General features: G+C 41.8%; 1 protein-coding gene and 1 non-coding gene across 2 annotated transcripts in view; one reads left to right on the forward strand and one right to left on the reverse strand.

Moving 5' to 3' along the window:
* Positions 1-19,309, forward strand: part of LOC133570603 (uncharacterized) — a 95,949-nt gene extending 76,640 nt beyond the window's left edge. Inside the window, exon 3 of the mRNA XM_061923286.2 lies at positions 18,225-19,309. Coding sequence (XP_061779270.1) covers positions 18,225-18,622 — 398 coding nt within the window. The 3' untranslated portion in view covers positions 18,623-19,309. The remainder of the gene's footprint in view (positions 1-18,224) is intronic.
* Positions 19,310-24,961: 5,652 nt separating this feature from the next.
* Positions 24,962-25,080, reverse strand: LOC133571157 (5S ribosomal RNA). Its single transcript, XR_009810314.1, has one exon. It is a non-coding gene; the product is annotated as a 5S ribosomal RNA (ribosomal RNA).
* Positions 25,081-25,498: the final 418 nt, after the last annotated feature.

The raw sequence follows: 25,498 nt of genomic DNA on the forward strand, positions 1-25,498 counted from the left end.
TGGCACAAGTGGCAAAAAAGAGTGAGAAAGTTGTGGAATGCTCATCAAAGACTTATTTGGAACATCCCACAGGTGAACAGGCTAATTGGGAACAGGTGGGTGCCATGATTGGGTATAAAAGCAGCTTCCATGAAATGCTCAGTCATTCACAAACAAGGACGGGGCGAGGGTCACCACTTTGTCAACAAATGCCTGAGCAAATTGTTTAAGAACAACATTTCTCAACCAGCTATTGCAAGGAATTTAGGGATTTCACCATCTACGCTCCGTAATATGGTAAATGGTAAATGGGTTGTACTTGTTTAGCGCTTTTCTACCTTTTTTTTAAGGAACTCAAAGCGCTTTGACACTATTTCCACATTTACCCATTCACACACACACACACTGATAGCGGGAGCTGCCATGCAAGGCGCTAACCAGGCCCATCAGGAGCAAGGGTGAAGTGTCTTGCTCAAGGACACAACGGACGTGACGAGGATGGTAGAAGGTGGGGATTGAACCAGTAACCCTCAGATTGCTGGCACGGCCACTCTCCCAACTTCGCCACGCCGTCCCCATATCATCAAAAGGTTCAGAGAATCTGGAGAAATCACTGCACGTAAGCCATGATATTACGCACCTTGGATCCCTCAGACGGTACTGCATCAAAAAGCCACATCAGTGTGTAAAGGATATCACCACATGGGCTCAGGAACACTTCAGAAACCCACTGTCAGTAACTACAGTTGGTCACTACATCTGTAAGTGCAAGTTAAAACCCTACTATGTAAAGCCAAAGCCATTTATCAACAACACCCAGAAACGCCACCGGCTTCACTGGGCCTGAGCTCATCTAAGATGGACTGATGCAAAGTGGAAAAGTCTTCTGTGGTCTGACGAGTCCACATTTCAAATTGTTTTTGGAAACTGTGGATGTCGTGTCCTCCGGACCAAAGAGGAAAAGAACCATCCGGATTGTTATAGGGTCAAAGTGTAAAAAGCAGCATGTGTGATGGTATGGGGGTGTATTAGTGCCCAAGACATGGGTAACTTACACATCTGTGAAGGCACCATTAATGCTGAAAGGTACATACAGGTTTTGGAGCAACATATGTTGCCACCCAAGCAACGTTATCATGGACGCCCCTGCTTATTTCAGCAAGACAATGCCAATCCAGGTGTTACAACAGTGTGGCTTCATAGTAAAAGAGTGCAGGTACTAGACTGGCCTGCCTGTAGTCCAGACATTGAAAATGTGTGGTGCAATATGAAGGCTAAAATATGAGAAGGGAGACTGTTGAACAACTTAAGCTGTACATCAAGCAAGAATGGGAAATCATTTCACTTCAAAAATGTGTCTCCTCAGTTCCCAAACCTTTACTGAGTGTTGTTTAAAGGAAAGGCCATGTAACACACTGGTAAAAACTTTTTTGCAATGTGTTGCTGCCATTAAGTTAATGATTACTTGCAAACAAATATATAAGTTTCTCAGTGTGATCATGAAATATCTTGTCTTTGCAGTCTATTCAATTGAATATAAGTTGAAAAGGATTTGTTGTATTCTCTTTTTATTTACCATTTACACAACGCGACAACTTCACTGCTTTTGGCTTTTGTATATATAAACATTTTTTTCAGTTTATTCTCATACATAACGTAATATTATTAAAATAGTTTGGTATTGATTTTTTCGTTATTATTATCTACCATTCTGTTTTAATATGCAAACAAACAGCAAGTTGTAATGATAGTGCACACTCTGCCACACTTTGTATTTATTTTGCTATGAAAAGCAGCATTTTAATGTTGAATCAAAATATGTTGCATGATAATTACGTGTCTGACATTTAAATTCAAGAAAACGGCCTGAAAATCAGTTGAACATTCAGTGAGTTATGCTGATTTTAATCACTGATAGACCTCTGTATCCATCCATCCATTTTATACCGCTTGTCCCTGTAGTGCAGTGGTCCCCAACCTTTTGTATTATTATTAATATTTATTTATTTAATTTTTGTCATAAAAAAACACAATCATGTGTGCTAACGGACTGTATCCCTGCAGACTGTATTGATATATATTGATATATAATGTAGGAACCACAATATTAATAACAGAAAGAAACAACCCTTTTACTCAGTGGCCAAGTGGTTAGAGTGTCCGCCCTGAGATGGGTAGGTTGTGAGTTCAAACCCCGGCCGAGTCATACCAAAGACTCTACAAATGGGAGCCATTACCTCCCTGCTTGGCACTCAGCATCAAGGGTTGGAATTGGGGGTTAAATAACCAAAAATTATTTCCGGGCGCAGCACCGCTGCTGCCCACTGCTCCCCTCACCTCCCAGGTGGTGAAGAAGAGGATGGGTCAAATGCAGAGGACACATTTCACCACACCTAGTGTGTGTGTGACAATCATTGCTACTTTAAATTAACTTGCGCGAATGAGTGTGAATGAGTGTGAATGGGGTAGGGAGGTTTTTTGGTTAAGTGTACTAATTGTAAGTGTATCTTGTGTTTTTTATGTTGATTTGATTTAAAAAAAAAAAAAAAAAATAAATAAATATATATATATATATATATATATATATATATATATATATATATATATATATATATATATATATATATATATATATATATATACACACAGGTAAAAGCCAGTAAATTAGAATATTTTGAAAAACTTGATTTATTTCAGTAATTGCATTCAAAAGGTGTAACTTGTACATTATATTTATTCATTGCACACAGACTGATGCATTCAAATGTTTATTTCATTTAATTTTGATGATTTGAAGTGGCAACAAATGAAAATCCAAAATTCCGTGTGTCACAAAATTAGAATATTACTTAAGGCTAATACAAAAAAGGGATTTTTAGAAATGTTGGCCAACTGAAAAGTATGAAAATGAAAAATATGAGCATGTACAATACTCAATACTTAGTTGGAGCTCCTTTTGCCTCAATTACTGCGTTAATGCGGCGTGGCATGGAGTCGATGAGTTTCTGGCACTGCTCAGGTGTTATGAGAGCCCAGGTTGCTCTGATAGTGGCCTTCAACTCTTCTGCGTTTTTGGGTCTGGCATTCTGCATCTTCCTTTTCACAATACCCCACAGATTTTCTATGGGGCTAAGGTCAGGGGAGTTGGCGGGCCAATTTAGAACAGAAATACCATGGTCGGTAAACCAGGCACGGGTAGATTTTGCGCTGTGTGCAGGCGCCAAGTCCTGTTGGAACTTGAAATCTCCATCTCCATAGAGCAGGTCAGCAGCAGGAAGCATGAAGTGCTCTAAAACTTGCTGGTAGACGGCTGCGTTGACCCTGGATCTCAGGAAACAGAGTGGACCGACACCAGCAGATGACATGGCACCCCAAACCATCACCCAACCATGCAAATTTTGCATTTCCTTTGGAAATCGAGGTCCCAGAGTCTGGAGGAAGACAGGAGAGGCACAGGATCCACGTTGCCTGAAGTCTAGTGTAAAGTTTCCACCATCAGTGATGGTTTGGGGTGCCATGTCATCTGCTGGTGTCGGTCCACTCTGTTTCCTGAGATCCAGGGTCAACGCAGCCGTCTACCAGCAAGTTTTAGAGCACTTCATGCTTCCTGCTGCTGACCTGCTCTATGGAGATGGAGATTTCAAGTTCCAACAGGACTTGGCGCCTGCACACAGCGCAAAATCTACCCGTGCCTGGTTTACGGACCATGGTATTTCTGTTCTAAATTGGCCCGCCAACTCCCCTGACCTTAGCCCCATAGAAAATCTGTGGGGTATTGTGAAAAGGAAGATGCAGAATGCCAGACCCAAAAACGCAGAAGAGTTGAAGGCCACTATCAGAGCAACCTGGGCTCTCATAACACCTGAGCAGTGCCAGAAACTCATCGACTCCATGCCACGCCGCATTAACGCAGTAATTGAGGCAAAAGGAGCTCCAACCAAGTATTGAGTATTGTACATGCTCATATTTTTCATTTTCATACTTTTCAGTTGGCCAACATTTCTAAAAATCCCTTTTTTGTATTAGCCTTAAGTAATATTCTAATTTTGTGACACACGGAATTTTGGATTTTCATTTGTTGCCACTTCAAATCATCAAAATTAAATGAAATAAACATTTGAATGCATCAGTCTGTGTGCAATGAATAAATATAATGTACAAGTTACACCTTTTGAATGCAATTACTGAAATAAATCAAGTTTTTCAAAATATTCTAATTTACTGGCTTTTACCTGTGTGTGTGTATATATATATATATATATATATATATATATATATATATATATATATATATATATATATATATATATACCGGGCCACACAAGAATTAAAAAAAAAAAAGTATATCTTTTTTTTAATTCTTGTGCGGCCCGGTACCAATCGATCCACGGACCGGTGGTTGGGGACCACTGCTGTAGTGCACTAAATACGCAGTCAATGATTCAAAAGGTGGCCGTGATGACGCATCGTTTCTTTGACTCTTCTGCGCATGACACATCTCGCGAGAGCAGAGTGGTACCGTCTTGTAACGTCAAGTGTGCGAACTGTCGTGAAAGCACATCGACGGAGAAAGACGTGAGAAGGACGCTAATAAGTCAGTCTTATTATTTGTTCTCCAGTTTGAAATATTTACGTCCTATAAAATACATCTTTGATTCTTTATTCAAGGATAAAATGATCTCGATGCGCTAGAAGCACTTTGCCGCTTCTCGTGCTCGTTTATTGTTAGTTAGCTTAGCTCGCTAGTTAGCTTAGCTTGTTAGCTGCTAACAGAAGTTATCAACACATCGCTAAGTAGAGATCAAGTGTGAGAGTAAAGTGTTGTGATTGTGTGAAAATGTCTACATTACACATGTTGAGAGCGTTGGTGGATCAGCGACTAACTGCTGCCGTTGAAGAAATATTTGTAGTGTTAGAAAGAACGATAGCAGAATACGAGGCGGAACTTTCTAGAACAAAAGAGGAGAACAATCGACCAATGGACGCTCTTTTCAAGAAACATCAAGTTGTGTTACACAGAACAGGTTTGTTGACTTCTTACTCTCACATCTTTACTAACTTTATATTGACTAATAACAAGAAAATGACATTTTAATGTATAATATAATCACAATGACCGCAAACATTTAAGTTTCTTGTTTGCAACTTGCTTAAACTAAAACTAAAAATCAATGACTAGCATGTTACTATTGGTATACACACATATACATGCCTCCAATTGTAACTTTTTAAGGTTAAGGCAAGTGTTGCCTTAAAGGAGGGCTCATATGTTAGGGCACCAAGGCAAACATTATGTTCTTTCAAGGCAGGGGCTCCACATATATATATATATATATATATATATATATGTATGTGTGGGAAAAAAATCACAAGACTACTTCATCTCTACAGGCCTGTTTCATGAGGGGGTTCCCTCAATCATCAGGAGAAATCTCCTGATGATTGAGAGAACCCCCTCATGAAACAGGCCTGTAGAGATGAAGTAGTCTTGTGATTTTTTTCCCACACATACATATATTGCGCTCTACTACGGTATCGAGCACTATTTTTTGGATAACCTTATTAAGACATATATATATATATATATATATATATATATATATATATGTATATATATATATATATATATATATATATATATATATATATATATATATATATACATCCATCCATCCATCCATTTTCTACCGCTTATTCCCATTGGGGTCGCGGGGGGCGCTAGAGCCTATCTCAGCTACAATCGGGCGGAAGGCGGGTCACACCCTGGACAAGTCGCCACCTCATCGCAGGGCCAACACAGATAGACAGACAACATTCACACACTAGGGCCAATTTAGTGTTGCCAATCAACCTATCCCCAGGAGGGGGTTCCCTCAATCATCAGGAGATTTCTCCTGATGATTGAGGGAACCCCCTCATGAAACAGGCCTGTAGAGATGAAGTAGTCTTGTGATTTTTTTCCCACACATACATATATTGCGCTCTACTACGGTATCGAGCACTATTTTTTGGATAACCTTATTAAGACATATATATATATATATATATATATATATATATATATATCCATCCATTTTCTACCGCTTATTCCCATTGGGGTCGCGGGGGGCGCTAGAGCCTATCTCAGCTACAATCGGGCGGAAGGCGGGTCACACCCTGGACAAGTCGCCACCTCATCGCAGGGCCAACACAGATAGACAGACAACATTCACACACTAGGGCCAATTTAGTGTTGCCAATCAACCTATCCCCAGGTGCATGTCTTTGGAGGTGGGAGGAAGCCGGAGTACCCGGAGGGAACACACGCAGTCACGGGGAGAACATGCAAACTCCACACAGAAAGATCACGAGCCCGGGATTGAACCCAAGACTACTCAGGACCTTCGTATTGTGAGGCAGATGCACTAACCCCTCTGCCACCGTGAAGCCCCATATATATATATATATATATATATATATATATATATATATATATATATATATATATATATATATATATATATATATATATAGTCGGTCTAGGGTGCATGTGCCTGACCTAAGTTCAGGGAACACCTGATGTCCTTCCAGACCCTGATGCAACTAGTGTATCTCTGGGAAAATCTTACAACAACTCGGCTGTTCTCGTTGTCGGTTAAACTTTGACACATGCTTCCAAAATGGCTGCGCCATGTTGTTTATACTGATTAATGTTAATTATGCAATGTCTTAAACAGTTGAAAATGTAAGAAAAAATTTGTTTTTATCAATTTATTTGAGGAAACAATTACGTTACAATTGTCCATTATAAGGATGTCACGGTATGAACATTGATCACGGTTATTGTGACCACAATTATCACGGTTATCATTATTATCGTGGTCATTTTAAATGTGCTCAACATTTTCAAAAACTACTTATACTGAAATCCTTTTACCAAGTTTTATTTTATTTTTTTTAAACACAAACTGGTCAAAATATATATATGTACCTCAAGTAGAAAGTTGAATGTGCATCTGAAAGCAACACAAGCATTATAAACAAAGTCATATGGCAGAAACAAAATAATAATATAAATATATACAAAGAAATGTGAACAATTTGTAAGATGGCACCTTGTGGATATAAGATGTAACTGCACTTTTTGTCCATATAAATACAAGTAGTGTTCATGTATAAGATCTAGTCTTACACCTAGGACTGCAGGTTTATGGGCAAAATAATAATTAAGATTATTTTCATCAATATTGATATCTTGATTATTAATCATGATTATTCATTGTTTGGTAAAACAGTGTTGGTGTGAACATCATGTCATTTGTAATATCTCATAAAAAGGCTGTAGTTTCTGGATCTATATATTTAAAGACAAATATTTGTGTTTTTGTTCATTAATAGTATCAGCACGTCAGAATTGTTAATACATGATGCCTTTATCTCTAGTTTTACATTTTCATAGAGAGAAGAATTGTATAAGTGATGTACATTTACATGTACTAATGTGTGTACATGTACATGCTGTATCAGGACAGATCCATTGAGAGTTTGAGCAGAAATATGTTGTATAGGAATTATTTATACACAATATAACATGAACAAAATGCTGTGTGACATGAATGGTTATTAAAGTAATTACTTTGTGAAATGAAAAAAAAACCCACAAGTAATGTAAAACAAACATGGTGTATAAAACATAAAGCAGTTTGAATAATGGAAATTAAGTCTAATAAACAAGCTTTGTTCTTCAACAACAACCATGTACTTCAGTACAACAGTTTGGCCAACAAAAATAAAGAGTGACACCTCTCACATCTAACACACAATCTTTGTGCCTCACGGACAACTCAGCCAGCGATCAATTGGATGAGATGACAAAACATTTGAGTTAGTATTGATGTTATTGGAACATTAACAAAGAAAGCAGTTAAATAAAGGAGGAGTGAGCATCCCAGTAAACAAACTACAGACTTTATAAAGAAGTTGTGACAAGGTTCCCCACACATCACCTGCTGCATGCTAACTCTCAGTCCCAGCAGCTGACGGAAGGACGCTAGCTTCAGGTTCAAAATGAAAGTGCAACATCAAATATTGTTCTCCTCCAACAGCATTGTGCTCTTAATCGCACACCGACACTCCATGGAAGTAGAAGCCATTGAAATGAAGTGAAATGAAGAGATCGGCTCCGTTAGCTCGGAGGGAACATTTTCAAAATAAAGTGCATGAAGTCACCGCCATGTCTCCCGAGCCGTACGACTCTAGTGAGCATGAGCAGACGCTGCGGCGCTTCAGTGTTCAGGAAGTAAGCAGTTGCGTAAAGTGCGTTGATAAATGACAGTTTTTCGGTCATTAAAAATGTAAACGTTTTACTAAACATCTGGAATTTCACCGCTGTGTATCATTATACCGTTTATTGTTACATCCATAGTCCATTAACAAGTAAAAAGTCAAGGGCGGTCACGGCATGTTCTTGCCTTAAATGCCGGTCAATTTTTTCGGGCATTACGGCAAGTCACAAGGGTGGTCACGGAAAATGCCGCGGTTGGAGTGGTTAAATTTGAGGCCTGCATATACAAACCCCGTTTCCATATGAGTTGGGAAATTGTGTTAAATGTAAATATAAACGAAATACAATGATTTGCAAATCAGTTTCAACCCATATTCAATTGAATATGCTACAAAGACAACATATTTGATGTTCAAACTCATAAAAAACATTTTTTTGAGAATAATCATTAACTTTAGAATTTGATGCCAGCAACACGTGACAAAGAAGTTGGGAAATGTGGCAATAAATACTGATAAAGTTGAGGAATGCTCATCAAACACTTATTTGGAACATCCCACAGGTGAGCAGGCAATTTGGGAACAGGTGGGTGCCATGATTGGGTATAAAAGTAGATTCCTTGAAATGTGCAGTCATTCACAAACAAGGATGGGGCGAGGGTCACCACTTTGTCAACAAATGCATGAGCAAATTGTTGAACAGTTTAAGAAAAACCTTTCTCAACCAGCTATTGCAAGGAATTTAGGGATTTCACCATCTACGGTCCGTAATATCATCAAAGGGTTCAGAGAATCTGGAGAAATCACTGCACGTAAGCAGCTAAGCCCGTGACCTTCCATCCCTCAGGCTGTATTGCATCAACAAGCGACATCAGTGTGTAAAGGATATCACCACATGGGCTCAAGAACACTTCAGAAACCCACTGTCAGTAACTACAGTTGGTCGCTACATCTGTAAGTTCAAGTTAAATCTCTCCTATGCAAGGCGAAAACCGTTGATCAACAACACCCAGCCGTTGGCTTCGCTGGGCCTGAGCTCATCTAAGATGGACTGATACAAAGTGGAAAAGTGATCTGTGGTCTGATGAGTCCACATTTCAAATTGTTTTTGGAAACTGTGGACGTCATGTCCTCAGGACCAAAGAGGAAAAGAACCATCCGGATTGTTATAGGCGCAAAGTGTAAAAGTCAGCATGTGTGATGGTATGGGGGTGTATTAGTGCCCAAGACATGGGTAACTTACACATCTGTGAAGGCACCATTAATACTGAAAGGTACATACAGGTTTTGGAGCAACATATGTTGCCATCCAAGCAACGTTACCATGGACGCCCCTGCTTATTTCAGCAAGACGTCCACGTGCTAAATCAACGTGGCTTCATAGTAAAAGAGTGTGGGTACTAGACTGGCCTGCCTGTAGTCCAGACCTGTCTCCCATTGAAAATGTGTGGCGCATTATGAAGCCTAAAATAGCACAACGGAGACCCCCGGACTGTTGAACAACTTAAGCTGTACATCAAGCAAGAATGGGAAAGAATTCCACCTGAGAAGCTTCAAAAATGTGTTTTCTCAGTTCCCAAACGTTTACTGAGTGTTGTTAAAAGGAAAGGCCATGTAACACAGTGGTGAACAAGCCCTTTCCCAACTAATTTGGCACGTGTTGCAGCCATGAAATTCTAAGTTAATTATTATTTGCAAAAAAAAAAAAGTTTATGAGTTTGAACATCAAATATGTTGTCTTTGTAGTGCATTCAATTGAATATGGGTTGAAAAGGATTTGCAAATCATTGTATTCCATTTATATTTACATCTAACACAATTTCCCAACTCATATGGAAACGGGGTTTGTATATATACATATATAAAGGGACAAGCTGTAGAAAATGGATGTGGCCGAGTGGTTAGAGTGTCCGCCCTGAGATCGGTAGGTTGTGAGTTCAAACCCCAGCCGAGTCATACCAAAGACTATAAAAAATGGGACCCATTACCTCCCTGCTTGGCACTCAGCATCAAGGGTTGGAATTGGGGGTTAAATCACCAAAAATGATTCCCGGGCGCGGCACCGCTGCTGACCACTGCTCCCCTCACCTTCCAGGGGGTGAACAAGGGGATGGGTCAAATGCAGAGGACAAATTTCACCACACCTAGTGTGTGTGTGACAATCATTGGTACTTTATATATATATATATATATATATATATATGTATATATATATATATATATATATATATATATATATATATATATATATATATATATATATATATTTATATATATATATATATATAATATATGTATATATATATAATGTTCTGCCATTGAACAGTCAGAGGCCAGGACTTCTTTAAAAGATTTGACAAAATTAATTTAGCCAAGGTCACAGGCAAAGTCATGCCCTGTCTACATTAAGCCGGGTAACTCCTTAAACGAACAATTATTCAGCTTAAGCCCAGTGTCAGCCACACTAACCCATCGTTTAAGGTTCCCCTCCTTGGATCATTTGTTACACGGTTAAGTGTGTCGTGTATTTCTTGAATATCCACAACCTCACCCCGTCATATTGTCATATCTTTGGAACTTTAAAAGTATTTGAAAACATGACGTCTTAGAAGGACATACTTTTTAATACTTTTTGGGGAGTTGCTGGTAGATGTGGAACATGTGCAAGTAAGACCTATGCTGACCCACAGCATGTAGCAAATAAAGTAGAAGAATTTAATACAGTTATTTCTGTCAGGAGCTGGAATGCAGCTTAGTGACGAGACCCCAAGGATGCAGAGACGGGAGGCAGACGCTGAGTAAAATAATATTATTTAATACAAACAAAAGGTGCACTCACATGAAGGGAAGAAAAGAACAAAAAACTCAACCACAAAAGGAGTGGGGGAAAACAAAAGAAGGAGAGTGCAGAATTAAATGCGCAAGAGACGGAACTCATTTTGTACCGCGAACTACACGCGTACGCGAAGCAATGATCCAACGCTGTCTAGTTGACAATCTGGACTGAAATATCATTCAATCAATCAATCAATGTTTGTTTATATAGCCCTAAATCACAAAAGTCTCAAAAGGCTGCACAAGCCACAACGACATCCTCGGTACAGAGCCCACATAAGGGACGTCGATGTGAATGACTATGAGAAACCTTGGAGAGGACCGCATACGTGGGTAACCCCCCTCTCTAGGGGAGACCGAAAGCAATTGATGTCGAGTGACATAATATTGTGAATGTACAGTCCTTATTGGATCTCACATAGTAGTGAGAGTCCAGTCCATAGTGGGGCCAGCAGGACACCATCCCGAGCGGAGACGGGTCAGCAGCGCAGAGATGTCGCCTACCGATGCACAGGCGAGCGGTCCAACCCGACTCCCAACTCTGGACAGCCAGCACTTCATCCATGGTCACTGGAACCGGAATAACCCGGCGAGGAGGCAGAGGAGAAAAGAAAAGAAACGGCAGATCAACTGGTCTAAAAAAGGGGGGCTACTTAAAGGCTAGATTATACAAATGAGTTTTAAGATGGGACTTAAATGCTTCTACTGAGGTAGCATCTCTAACTAATACCGGGAGGGCATTCCAGAGTACTGGAGCCCGAATGGAAAACGCTCTGTAGCCCGCAGACTTTTTTTGGGCTCTGGGAATCACTAATAAGCCGGAGTTCTTTGAACGCAGGTTTCTTGCCGGGACGTATGGTACAATACAGTCGGCAAGATAGGATGGAGCTAGACCGTGTAGTATTTTATACGTAAGTAGTAAAACCTTAAAGTTGCATCTTAAGTGCACAAGAAGCCAGTGCAGGTGAGCCAGTATATATATATATATATATATATATATATATATATATATATATATATATATATATATATATATATATATATATATATATATATATATATATATATATATGTATATATATATATATGTATATAAAGGTATATACAGTATAGGCGTAATATGATCAAACTTTCTTGTTCTTGTCAAGAGTCTGGCAGCCGCATTTTGTACCAACTGTAATCTTTTAATGCTAGACATAGGGAGACCCCAAAATAATACGTTACAGTAGTCGAGACGAGACGTAACGAACGCATGAATAATGATCTCAGCGTCGCTAGTGGACAAAATGGAACACATTTTAGCGATATTTCGGAGATAAAAGACGGCCGTTTTAGTAACACTCTTAATGTGTGACTCAAAGGAGAGAGTTGGGTGGAAGATAATACCCAGATTCTTTACCGAGTCGCCTTGTGTAATTGTTTGGTTGTCAAATGTTAAGGTATTTTGGTACCAAAATATTGGTATCGGGACAACACTAGTAAGAACAGAATTTGTCGGTTGATTCTTTGACTACCTTAGTAGTCATTTTTTTACTGGAGAGATTAGTCTCTGCAATGCAGCCAAGATAGGTAATCTCATTTTTGTTTGTTATAATATTGTCACCCACTTTGACTGTGAAGTTATCTACTTTTGTGAGGTTAGGAATTGAGCCAAAAACCTGTGTACTTGCAAGTACCAGGTTAGTCTTAATTTGCCAGTTTGTCATTGAAAGCCTTGCTAGTCTAGGTCTTAAGGATTGTAGCTTCGCTTGTTTTGTGGCCGTCAGCATTTGTTCTATGTTTTTTTACGGGTATAGAAAATAATGGAATGATCACTTAAGCCGCATACAGTAGTTCCACTTGTGGTGATCTTAGACTGGTCAGAAGTAACAACGAGGTCTATGAAGGTTTAAAAGGACTCACTCACCCTGGTAGTTTGCTTAATGAGCTAAATGAGACAATGTTGGTGGCACAGCTTAGTGAAGGTTTTAAGCAGTTTAAGCAGGGAAGCCCAGACTTCCCTCTCCCGAGGCGTTCCCAGGCCAGCCGGGAGACATAGTCTTCCCAACGTGTTCTTGTTTCTTCATCGTGGCCTCCTACCGGTCGGACGTGCCCTAAACACCTCCCTAGGGAGGCGCTCGGGTGGCATCCTGACCAGATGCCCGAACCACCTCATCTGGCTCCTCTCGATGTGGAGGAGCAGCGGCTTTACTTTGAGCTCCCCCCGGATGACAGAGCTTCTCACCCTATCTCTAAGGGAGAGCCCCGCCACCCGGCGGAGGAAACTCATTTCGGCCGCTTGTACCCGTGATCTTGTCCTTTCGGTCATAACCCAAAGCTCATGACCATAGGTGAGGATGGGAGCGTAGATCGACCGGTAAATTGAGAGCTTTGCCTTCCGGCTCAGCTCCTTCTTCACCACAACGGATCGATACAGCGTCCGCATTACTGAAGACGCCGCACCGATCCGCCTGTCGATCTCACAATCCACTCTTCCCTCACTCGTGAACAAGACTCCGAGGTACTTGAACTCCTCCACTTGGGGCAAGATCTCCTCCCCAACCCAGAGATGGCACTCCACCCTTTTCCGGGCGAGAACCATGGACTCGGACTTGGAGGTGCTGATTCTCATCCCAGTCGCTTCACACTCAGCTGCGAACCGATCCAGTGAGAGCTGAAGATTCTGGCTAGATGAAGCCATCAGGACCACATCATCTGCAAAAAGCAGAGACCTAATCCTGCAGCCACCAAACCGAATCCCCTCAACGCCTTGACTGCGCCTAGAAATTCTGTCCATAAAAGTTATGAACAGAATCGGTGACAAAGGGCAGCCTTGGCGGCGTTCAACCCTCACCGGAAACGTGTCTGACTTACTACCGGCAATGCGAACCAAGCTCTGACACTGATCATACAGGGAGCGGACCGCCACAATCAGACAGTCCGAAACCCCATACTCTCTGAGCACTCCCCACAGGACTTCCCGAGGTACACGGTCGAATGCCTTCTCCAAGTCCACAAAGCACATGTAGACTGGTTGGGCAAACTCCCATGCACCCTCAAGGACTCTGCCGAGAGTATAGCGCTGGTCCACAGTTCCACGACCAAGACGAAAACCACACTGTTCCTCCTGAATCCGAGGTTCGACTATCCGGCGTAGCCTCCTCTCCAGTACACCTGAATAGACCTTACCGGGAAAGCTAAGGAGTGTGATCCCACGATAGTTAGAACACACCCTCCGGTTCCCCTTTTTAAAGAGAGGAACCACCACCCCGGTCTGCCAATCCAAAGGTACTGCCCCCGATGTCCACGCGATGCTGCAGAGTCTTGTCAACCAAGACAGCCCCACAGCAACCAGAGCCTTAAGGAACTCCAGGCGGATCTCATCCACCCCTGGGGCCTTGCCACCGAGGAGCTTTTTAACTACCTCAGTAACCTCAGCCCCAGAAATAGGAGAGCCCACCACAGATTCCCCAGGCACTGCTTCCTCATAGGAAGACGTGTTGGTGGGATTGAGGAGGTCTTCGAAGTATTCCCTCCACCGATCCACAACTTCCGCAGTCGAGGTCAGCAGAACACCATCCGCACCATACACGGTGTTGGTAGTGCACTGCTTCCCCTTCCTGAGGCGGCGGATGGTGGTCCAGAATCTCTTCGAAGCCGTCCGGAAGTCGTTTTCCATGGCTTCCCCGAACTTCTCCCATGTCCGAGTTTTTGCCTCCGCGACCGCTGAAGTCGCACACCGCTTGGCCTGTCGATACCTGTCCGCTGCCTCAGGAGTCCCATGAGCCAAAAAAACCCGATAGGACTCCTTCTTCAGCTTGACGGCATCCCTCACCGCCGGTGTCCACCAACGGGTTCTAGGATTACCACCACGACAGGCACCAACTACCTTGCGGCCACAGCTCCAATCAGCCGCCTCGACAATAGAGGTGCGGAACATGGTCCACTCAGACTCAATGTCCAGCACCTCCCTCGTGACATGTTCAAAGTTCTTCCGGAGGTGGGAATTGAAACTCTCTCTGACAGAAGACTCTGCCAGACGTTCCCAGCAAACCCTCACAATGCGTTAGGGCCTGCCAGGTCTGTCCGGCATCCTCCCCCACCATCGCAGCCAACTCACCACCAAGTGGTGATCGGTAGAAAGCTCCGCCCCTCTCTTCACCCGAGTGTCCAAAACATGAGGCCGCAAATCCGATGACACAACTACAAAGTCGATCATAGAACTGCAGCCTAGGGTGTCCTGGTGCCAAGTGCACATATGGACACCCTTATGCTTGAACATGGTGTTCGTTATGGACAATCCGTGACGGGCACAAAAGTCCAATAACAAAACACCACTCGGGTTCAGATCCGGGCGGCCATTCTTCCCAATCACGCCTCTCCAGGTTTCACTGTTGTTGCCAATATGAGCGTTGAAGTCCCCCAGTAGAACGAGGGAATCACCCGGGGGAGCACCCTCAAGTACTCCCTCGAGTGAATCCAAAAAGGGTGGGTACTCTGAGCTGCTGTTTGGCGCGTAAGCGCAAACAACAGTCAGGACCCGTCCCCCCACCCGAAGGCGGAGGGAAGCTACCCTCTCGTCCACCGGGTTGAACTCCAACGTGCAGGCTCTGAGCCGGGGGGAAACAAGAATTGCCACCCCAGCCCGTCGCCTCTCACTGCTGGCAACGCTAGAGTGGAAGAGAGTCCAGCCCCTCTCGAGAGAACTGGTTCCGGAGCCCTTGCTGTGCGTCGAGGTGAGTCCGACTATATCCAACCGGAACTTCTCTACCTCGCGCACTAGCTCAGGCTCCTTCCCCCCCAGCGAGGTGACGTTCCACGTCCCAAGAGCTAGCTTCTGTAGCCGAGGATCGGACCGCCAAGTGCCCTGCCTTCGGCTTCCGCCCAGCTCACATTGCACCCGACCTCTATGGCCCCTGCTATGGGTGGTGAGCCCATTGGAGGGGGGACCCACGTTGCCTCTTCGGGCTGTGCCCGGCCGGGCCCCATGGGGACAGGCCCGGCCACCAGGCACTCGCCATCGTGCCCCAACTCCGGGCCTGGCTCCGGAGGGGGGCCCCGGTGACCCGCGTCCGGGCGAGGGAAATCTGAGTCTCGGTTCTTGCATTTCCATAGAAGTCCCAGTTCAGTTCTTACTTTGGGGACGACAAATTGCAGAACATTCATTGAACAAAGATTGTGACTTCCTTGTTTCTTTGTAAAAATACAAGACAGATAAGGTGGGGTGATACCCAGAATGGTTTTGTAGATGAACACATACCAGTTGATTGAGGCGTCTAGCACATAAAGATGTCCAGTTAACCATTGAGTATAACACACAATGGTGAGTAAGTTAACCATTGAGTATAACACACAATGGTGAGTAAGTTAACCATTGAGTATAACACACAATGGTGAGTAAGTTAACCATTGAGTATAACACACAATGGTGAGTAAGTTAACCATTGAGTATAACACACAATGGTGAGTAAGTTAACCATTGAGTATAACACACAATGGTGAATAAGTTGGTGATGAATGTCAGTGCCCCGTGGTACACACTATCCAGCTTGTGGAGACAACCAGCAGTAGCATTCATGTACAACACATCTCCATAGTCAATAACAGGTAAAAAGGTTGTTTCCACCAATTTCTGTTTCACAGTAAAATAAAAGCAAGACTTGTTTCTATAATAAAATCCCAGTAAAAGTTTCAGGGTTTTTTTTACAACATACTGAATGTGCTCTTTAAAACTCAAGTGATCATCAATTAAAAATCCTAAATATTTAAAAGAAGATACTTACATAATTTGTTGCCCATTTCTTGTTCAAATGTTCTCACACAGTGCTGCTCTTACAGTTTTTGATGTGGTAAAGAACATACACTTTGTTTTCTCTGCATTTAAAAGCAGTTGAAGATAGCAAAGTTGTTTTTGTACTCAAATGCATGTTGTAGATATTTAAAGGCCTCAGCAGGAGTGGGTGCTGTGCAGTATATGACAGTATCATCACCGTAGTAATGGAAAGTTGAGTTCGGAATATTCTGTCCAAAATTATTAATTATTAATTAATAATGGGCCCAACACAGAACCTTGAGGGACACCCTTTTTCACTTGCAGTACGCCAGAGAAGGAACCTTCTATCTGAACAGTTTGTTCTACTTGTGAGGTCATTTGCAAACCATCCAACTGCTTGCTGAGAAAAAACAATAGCTGAAAGACGTTTGATTAAAATGACATGATCAACAGTATCAAATGCCTTTGGAAAGTCAATAAAGAGGGACAGACAGCACTGCTTCTTGTCAAGAGCTTCAGTTACATCATTTTAAAAACTTCATAGCAGCAGTAACAGTACTGTGATTTCTGCCAAAACCTGACTGAAATGGTGACAGAATAAAGTTGGTGTCCAAAAAGTCTGTTATCTGTTCACTGATAAGGGATTCAAGCACTTTTGCCAGAACAGAGAGTTTAGAGATTGGTCTGTAATTATTTAGATTACTAGGGTCACCTCCTTTTAATAGGGGGATTACAAGGGCAGATTTCCAATCCAAGGGGATTTCATTTGAAATTAGAGTAAGGTTAAAAATGTGAGTCAGTGGTCCAGCTATAATTTCAGCTGCCAACTTTAGGAAGAGCGGCTCCAACTTATCTGAGCCAGCTGGCTTTCTAGGTTTAAGTTGTTTTAGAGCCCTCATGACCTCTGTTGTGGTAAAGGGCGTAAAGTTAAAAACCTGGGTATTTTCAACGGTTCTTTCCGGAGTTAGCGGAACTTCAGTACAGTTGTCAGAATTATAGAGAAAACCAGAGGAAATAAAATGATTATTATAATGACTACCCATTTCTCACGGATAAATCATGCAGGTAAGGTTGGATTTTATCATTCAACTTTGCGTCTTGCGAGGACGTCCATGTAAACAAACAAGGACTAGGACCCCACATCTGCCACCCGTGACTGCATATTCATTTAACTAACTATTATTCAATCATCACCATATTTCATGTTTGTCCTGTTGTTGATTAATAAAAGTCCACAACCATAAAAGACTTCCAGTAAGATGTGTAATAAGAGCTATAAATGATTTAGATATGATAGTTTTTATGCATATATTTGATTAGGCCAACCTCACATCATGTGGATGGTTGGCATAAGAGCTGCAAAGTAAAATACAGTAACACCTCATTTGTTCTGCAGACGTCCAGCGGGTGTCAGCGGGGAGTCATGGAGAGGAGTGGCACACCAGTGTGGGACAGAAGGAGCTACAGGCCCCCTCCCACATTAAAGAGGAGCAGCTTCATGATGAAGATGAAGCTCAGTCCTTACAGCTTCATCACAGTCAAAGTGAGGAGAACAGAGGGGCGGAGCTTGTAAGTCAACACATCACAGAAGCTGATGGAGAGCATTGTGAAGATATCAAGTCAGAACCAGACAGCATCTTTGCTCCACTGTCAGACATGGACCACATGATGTCACACTCTTCTGATCACAGTGACCACATCCAAAAACCTTTGGAGAGTAAAAATGACTCTAAAGGTGATACGAGACATCACACTAACGACAAACACTTTGACTGCTCTGAATGTGGGAAATAATTTAGAAAGAAGAGTCATTTTACAGTACACATGAGAACACATACTGGAGAGAAACCTTTTACTTGCTCTGTTTGTAAGAAGAGTTTCTCCACAAAACCTAACATGACCACACACATGAGAACACACACCCGAGAGAAACATTTTACTTGCACTGTTTGTGCTAAAAGATTAAACACTAACAAAGACATGACCACACACATGAGAATACATACTGGAGAGAAACCTTTTACTTGCTCTGTTTGTAAGAAGAGTTTCTCCAGAAAGCTTAACATGACCACACACATGAGAACACACACTGGAGAGAAACCTTTTGCTTGTTCAGCGTGTGCTAAAAGATTCAACACTAAGAAGGAGATTATATTACACATAAGAACACACACAGGTGAGAAACCTTTTGCTGGCTCTGTTTGTAAGAAGAGTTTCTTCTGTAAGCATAGCATGACCACACACATGAGAACACACACTGGAGAGAAACCTTTTGCTTGCTCAGCTTGTGCTAAAAGATGCAACACTAAGTATGACATGAAATCACACATGAGAACACACACTGGAGAGAAACCGTTTAGTTGCACTGTGTGTGATAAGATGTTCAGGTTTAAGAAGCAGGTCAGTAGACACAAGTGTGTAACAGTCATGGAAGCTGCAGGGATGTAAAAACACTTAAACAGTGATTGTGCTAAATGTAGTTTAAAAATACAGCATGTTTAATAAGAATGTATATTTGATGTTGTATGTAGTGCTTCTCATCTTCTAGTCTTATATGTTGTCCTATAGTTACTTTTTAAGTTGTGTGCATGCATTGAATATTATATATGTGGCTACTATTTTATTCTATTATCTCATCTTTGAAGAGAGGACATGTTATTAGTTTCATTTGGGGGTTTTTTCCACACATTTTTTCCATTGCATTTTATTGATGTTATTATCCAATTAAAAGTATGAATGAATAAAATGGTTAACAAAATGTGGACTCTGGTAGATTAGCAGCATTGTTACATCATGGATGTTAACTACTGCAAAACATCCACAAAGAAGAAAAATGCTGAAGTTAGCAACACATCACTGAACTTTAGAGCCATCGTGAGTGGAGTTGCTTGTTTTTATTGCTGCATTTGTACTTATTTCACCTCACATCTTCACTTTTAATCCTAAAGTCTTCTTCACATATATTGTTGTAGGGACGGCGTGGCGCAGTGGAAGAGTGGCCGTGCGCGACCCGAGGGTCCCTGGTTCAATCCCCACCTTGTACCAACCTCGTCATGTCCGTTGTGTCCTGAGCAAGACACTTCACCCTTGCTCCTGATGGGTGCTGGTTAGCGCCTTGCATGGCAGCTCCCTCCATCAGTGTGTGAATGTGTGTGTGAATGGGTAAATGTGGAAGTAGTGTCAAAGCGCTTTGAGTACCTTGAAGGTAGAAAAGCGCTATACAAGTACAACCCATTTATCATTGCTTATCATTCTAACATTTATGTTTCTGATGTGTGTGTGTAGTCTGTGGAAAGGGTTGTTGTCCCTTGTGGATCCAATTGTTCACTTGCACATATACATCTTCATCATCATCATCACCGGCCTAATACTGGACGAAACCTTAGCATTAATGTTTTAATATAAGTGTGACCTCATTATTCCTTGATAATAAGACTAAAATTACAGATTTAAGCACTGAGTGCTTTTTGTAGTACTCCAACTCGCCACACTGAGAAGTGGGGGCGATCATGAGCTAGCAGATGCATGTTGCTTGATTGAAACTTTTATTAGTAGATTGCACAGTGAAGTACATATTCCGTACAATTGACCACTAAATGGTAACACCCGAATACGTTTTTCAACTTGTTTAAGTCTAGGTCCACTTAAATCGATTTATGATACAGATATATACTATTTTCATAATACAGTCATCACACAAGATAATCATCACAGTATATAAATGTAATTTATGTGGGATATGGAGGGGGGGGGGGGGGGGGGGGTACGGGTTGGCATGTACTTCGGTATCAGGGAAGTGTAGTGGACACACGGTGCCGTTCAACTCAACCACCTGCTCCCTCCCCTCCAAGTAAGATTGCATCCAGCTCGATGAGGTTTTATCAAATCCGATTGCTCTGAGCTTATCCAACAGTATAGCGTGGTCAACAGTGTCAAAGGCCTTCTGAAGGTCCAGCATGACCATGCCGCAGTATTTGCCCGCGTCCACCTCATGTTTGATGTGGTCAGTCAGATAGAGAAGGCATGTGTCAGTGGTGTGGTTAGTTCTGAAGTCAGATAGAGAAGGCATGTGTCAGTGGAGTGGTTAGTTCTGAAGTCAGATAGAGAAGGTATGTGTCAGTGGTGTGGTTAGTTCTGAAGTCAGATAGAGAAGGCATGTGTCAGTGGAGTGGTTAGTTCTGAAGCCGGATTGGAATTTGTACATGAGTTTATTAGTGGCAAGGTAACTATCGACCTGTTCATGAATTATGTTTTCCATTACTTTGGAAATGGAACTGAGAATAGAAACAGGTCGGTAGTTGCCAGGTTTCAATTTGCTTCCTTTTTTAAAGAGGGGAGTTACTCTTGCTATCTTAAAATCTTTTGGTACTTGGCCTTGTGAAATTGAGAGGTTTATTATGTGTGTGATGACTGGGGCAATGATGGAGGCAGAGTCCCTGAGGAATCTGGAGGGGATTTTGTCAAGGCTGGTGGCCTTGTTTGGGTGGAGCGCGCTCAATTTTTTAAACACCATCAGCTGTGACCATTTCTAATTTGAAATCATTGTTGGATACTCCTAGCTTTCTGTAGAAGGCTTTAATGTGTTCTACACCAAAGCGACCAGAGTGGTGGGACAGCTTGTTGACAAGAGTTGCGGCTATGCTGGTGAAAAAGGTGTTAAGTCTGCTTACTACCTCCATTCTGTCTGTAATGAGGGAGTCCCCCTCTATGATGTTGATGTTGGTGAGTCTGGTTTTAAGTTTCTGGCTGCAACCAGGAAGCTGGTTGTTGAGAATTTTCCAGAGCTCACGTGGCTTATTTGTGTTTTCCTTTGTGTGATTGTCTTCCTTTGCTACGGCGGTCAAGTTGCTTTCACGGTGGATATTTGCCTCCGGAGCTCCAGCGGAAGCTCCCCCTCACTGTGCCCACACTGCTCTCTCATGCTGCGGGGAGATTGCAGGAGAGGTGCCGCTCTCAACACTACTTTATGCTTAGGGACCGTCAATAAATTACTATTGTCTTCGAAGATGTATATCTGCTACATCAAAACACTGATTCATCTAAAAGGAGGTCAAATAAATAGTCCTACCTCCTTAATAACGTGCTAACGTGCACGCCCATTATTTCCTACTTTTATCATTCATATCCAGTGAGTGTGAATGTTGTCTGTCTATCTGTGTTGGCCCTGTGATGAGGTGGCGACTTGTCCAGGGTGTACACCGCCTTCCACCCAATTGCAGCTGAGATAGGCTCCAGCGCCCCCGCGACCCCGAAGGGAATAAGCGGTAGAAAATGGATGGATGGATATCCAGTTTTATATAATATATAACCCTTTTTTTTTTTTTAAATAGGATTTTATTTAAAAAAAAACATTTGCATATTAAAAATCTTGGTTTCTTTTTAAAAGATTCCTAAGTCACTTAAAATACCAAATTCACTTAATATTTTAAGTGCTTTTCTCTAGTGTCATTCATGCCTTTTTGTTTTAAAATGTAAGTTTAATTGGAGGGACAAGCAGTAGAAAATGGATGAATGGATAGATTTTATAATACATTTGTGATATTGATAACCATGGTTACTTTTCAACCTCCCCCTACAACTACGAATGTCCAACATAAAACCGAATTAACTCTCAATTGGAGCTAATAAAAAATATATATACATTGATAATTATCTGTACAATATTTATCATGCACCCCAACTACTAACATAAAGCTGACATGCATGCTTTTTTTTTAAAGGAGCCATATGTATTAATGTGGCCAGAAATGGTACTGCAATCACAGTCAAAAATCTGTAGTCCCCTTCCTCTCTCCCTGACTGAGGTTGCCAGATACGCAGCCGAATCCAGCGCCATGGACTGGGCCACTCCAAGGAACTTCCGACTTCCACTGCCTCTTACTAAGGGTTGAAGTGCTGGGACCATAAATGCTGAATAGACAAGCATTTTGTCAATAACAAATCTCTAACCAACACAGAATTAGGCTATTTTCAGGAAGAAGTGCAATCATGCCTGCGTACAATATCACAACAAATAGCAACCATATGGTTGTTGTCAGTACTATCAGAAAACAAAGACTAGAACAAACTACAACCAACACTAGCAAAGGTTCTACTGGTGAAAATAAGCAGAGCATGCTTAGCAGCCTAATGTACGCCCAAAACTAAAGAGACATTTTACTAAGGTGTGTCTATAGAATACACCAATGAGGAATTATTTGATCATGTGATGTGTCTGTCTCCATACCTTTCACATTGCCATGATGACAGCCGTGCTAATGTTGGAACACATTTCCTCAGCCTATCAGCATGTTGAGAAGGAAATAGGCACAGACACTACCCATATCCACATTGGTTTTATTTATGGAAAATATATTTTACCTTGTCAGTTCAAATACACATGGACATACACGATAACAGGCATATATTTCCCCCGTTAGCTTATATGTGGATGTGTCATTGACCGGGCTAGCATGCTAAGCATTACACTAGGAGCTGAGCACCATCACACTAAGCATTGGTTGCAGGAACATACTAGCTTTGTTAGACAAGATCATAGACTGTATTGGACAATATAGTTTACATACCAAATGTCCATTTCCATTTATTACAAGTAATAAGAAAAGGTAAATGCCTGACTTACCTTTCAAGAAGGAAATTAGGAAGTTTGGCGTCAGATGAAAAAAATCTTCTCCGCCTTCAATTGTCTCCATCTTTCAAAGGCATCCCTGATACAAATCCTCATTTTGTTCCTGGCTTTGTCATGAATAAGTTGAAAATGGTAACAAGGCCTTTTAGATTGACTAAGGTCTGACATGTTTAGTAACTTTACCAGTGGCAGTAGCCAGACGAAGATGACGGTGTGTAACTGGCAACCTGGATGTGACACACTCACAGACTTTCTAATTGGTCAAACGGTAGAGGGCGGGACATGGAAATGAAAACAATAACAAGATTCCGGGGCTGTAAATCTAATTATGAAGTGAGCATATCCCAGCTGAACTACTGTTATCAGTTATAGAGGTATTGGAAAAGAACATGATTTATTAAAACCTTTTGACATATCGGGGCCATTTAATCATCACTTGACATGCAAATTCTACATATGACACCTTTAATATTGCTAAATTAACACAACACATCAGTTTAGGTAATCCCTGCATATTTACTGCTCCTGTTGTGTTCTAATTAAATTAAGTAATTCATTCATTCATTTATACAGCACACATTCTCATATTGTGTATTAATTATGATACATTGTTATATTGTTATATTGCTAGAACGTCTGTAGGGCCAAACTGTTACTGCATTCACTTCTTGTAGTTGTGTATCTTCACCTCACTAAACGTGAACAGGTGAATAATACTCTCCCCTCTTCTTATCAGCTGCAGAAAATTAAATATTGTTTGTACGTTCAAGTGTCAAAAAAGTATAAAATGTTGTTTTGAAAAGAAGTTCCTTTCTTGTGAGATAGCGGAATGTCATCATCATCCGTGATTGGTTAAATGTTGAAATATGCTAATGAGGCCGGAAGTAAACCAGCCGTCCTGTCATTGGCCAAATATTAAATGTGTTGAAGAAAGTTGGACAGAGGCGGATCTGATTGGCTTAGAAAGTTGGAGATGTTGGAATAAGGCACGCTGATTGGTTCATATCACCCCGGTGTTGAACATATTGACGGACTATCAGCGCTCAAAAGTCCGTGACTGGTCAATTTATAATATGACATGTGTTTTTGTAGCCGGGTAAGATGGCAAAAACAGCCCAAAGATGGATAAATATGAGTCATGTTAGGGTAAATTGAACTGAACGTGAAATAAAAACCATTAATTTTTTTGCGTGGCGCAGTGGTAGAGTGGCCGTGCGCAACCCGAGGGTCCCTGGTTCAATCCCCACCTAGTACCAACCTCGTCATGTCCGTTGTGTCCTGAGCAAGACACTTCACCCTTGCTCCTGATGGCTGCTGGTTAGCGCCTTGCATGGCAGCTCCCTCCATCAGTGTGTGAATGTGTGTGTGAATGGGTAAATGTGGAAGTAGTGTCAAAGCGCTTTGAGTACCTTGAAGGTAGAAAAGCGCTATACAAGTACAACCCATTTATCATTATCATTTTTTTGCAAGAAGTGAGAAACAGCGCCCTCTGGCGTGAGTGTAAAAGCTTACAGCACCTGGTATTCCCAGGCGGTCTCCCATCCAAGTACTAACCAGGCCCGACCCTGCTTAGCTTCCGAGATCGGACGAGATCGGGCGTGTTCAGGGTAGTATGGCCGTAAGCCGAAAGACGAGGTAAAAATAACCTTTTTAAATGAAACTCTTACAGACGGGGTGAGAGACAATTATTGTTTATCTTAGAGCCTGGCGCGCATGCGTACACTAATGTGCTTTTTCTGGCTGTGTGATTGTCTTCCTTTGCTACGGCGGTCAAGTTGCTTTCACGGTGGATATTTGCCTCCGGAGCTCCAGCGGAAGCTCCCCCTCACTGTGCCCACACTGCTCTCATGCACGTGTTTCACTGGGACAATAGTGAGTGGTGCACACTTCCTTCGCCCAGCCACAGAACAACAGAAAGTCCCATTTAAGAGTTGCTGGTGTAACAAGAAGAATATATTCCACTCCTCTCTTGTACATGCGGCTAATGAGGTAATATACATTATATATGTTTATAATATTCATCTGATATGTTGTTCGAAGCT

This window comes from Nerophis lumbriciformis, linkage group LG28, assembly GCF_033978685.3.
Source record: "Nerophis lumbriciformis linkage group LG28, RoL_Nlum_v2.1, whole genome shotgun sequence".
Classification (NCBI taxonomy): Eukaryota; Metazoa; Chordata; class Actinopteri; order Syngnathiformes; family Syngnathidae; genus Nerophis; species Nerophis lumbriciformis.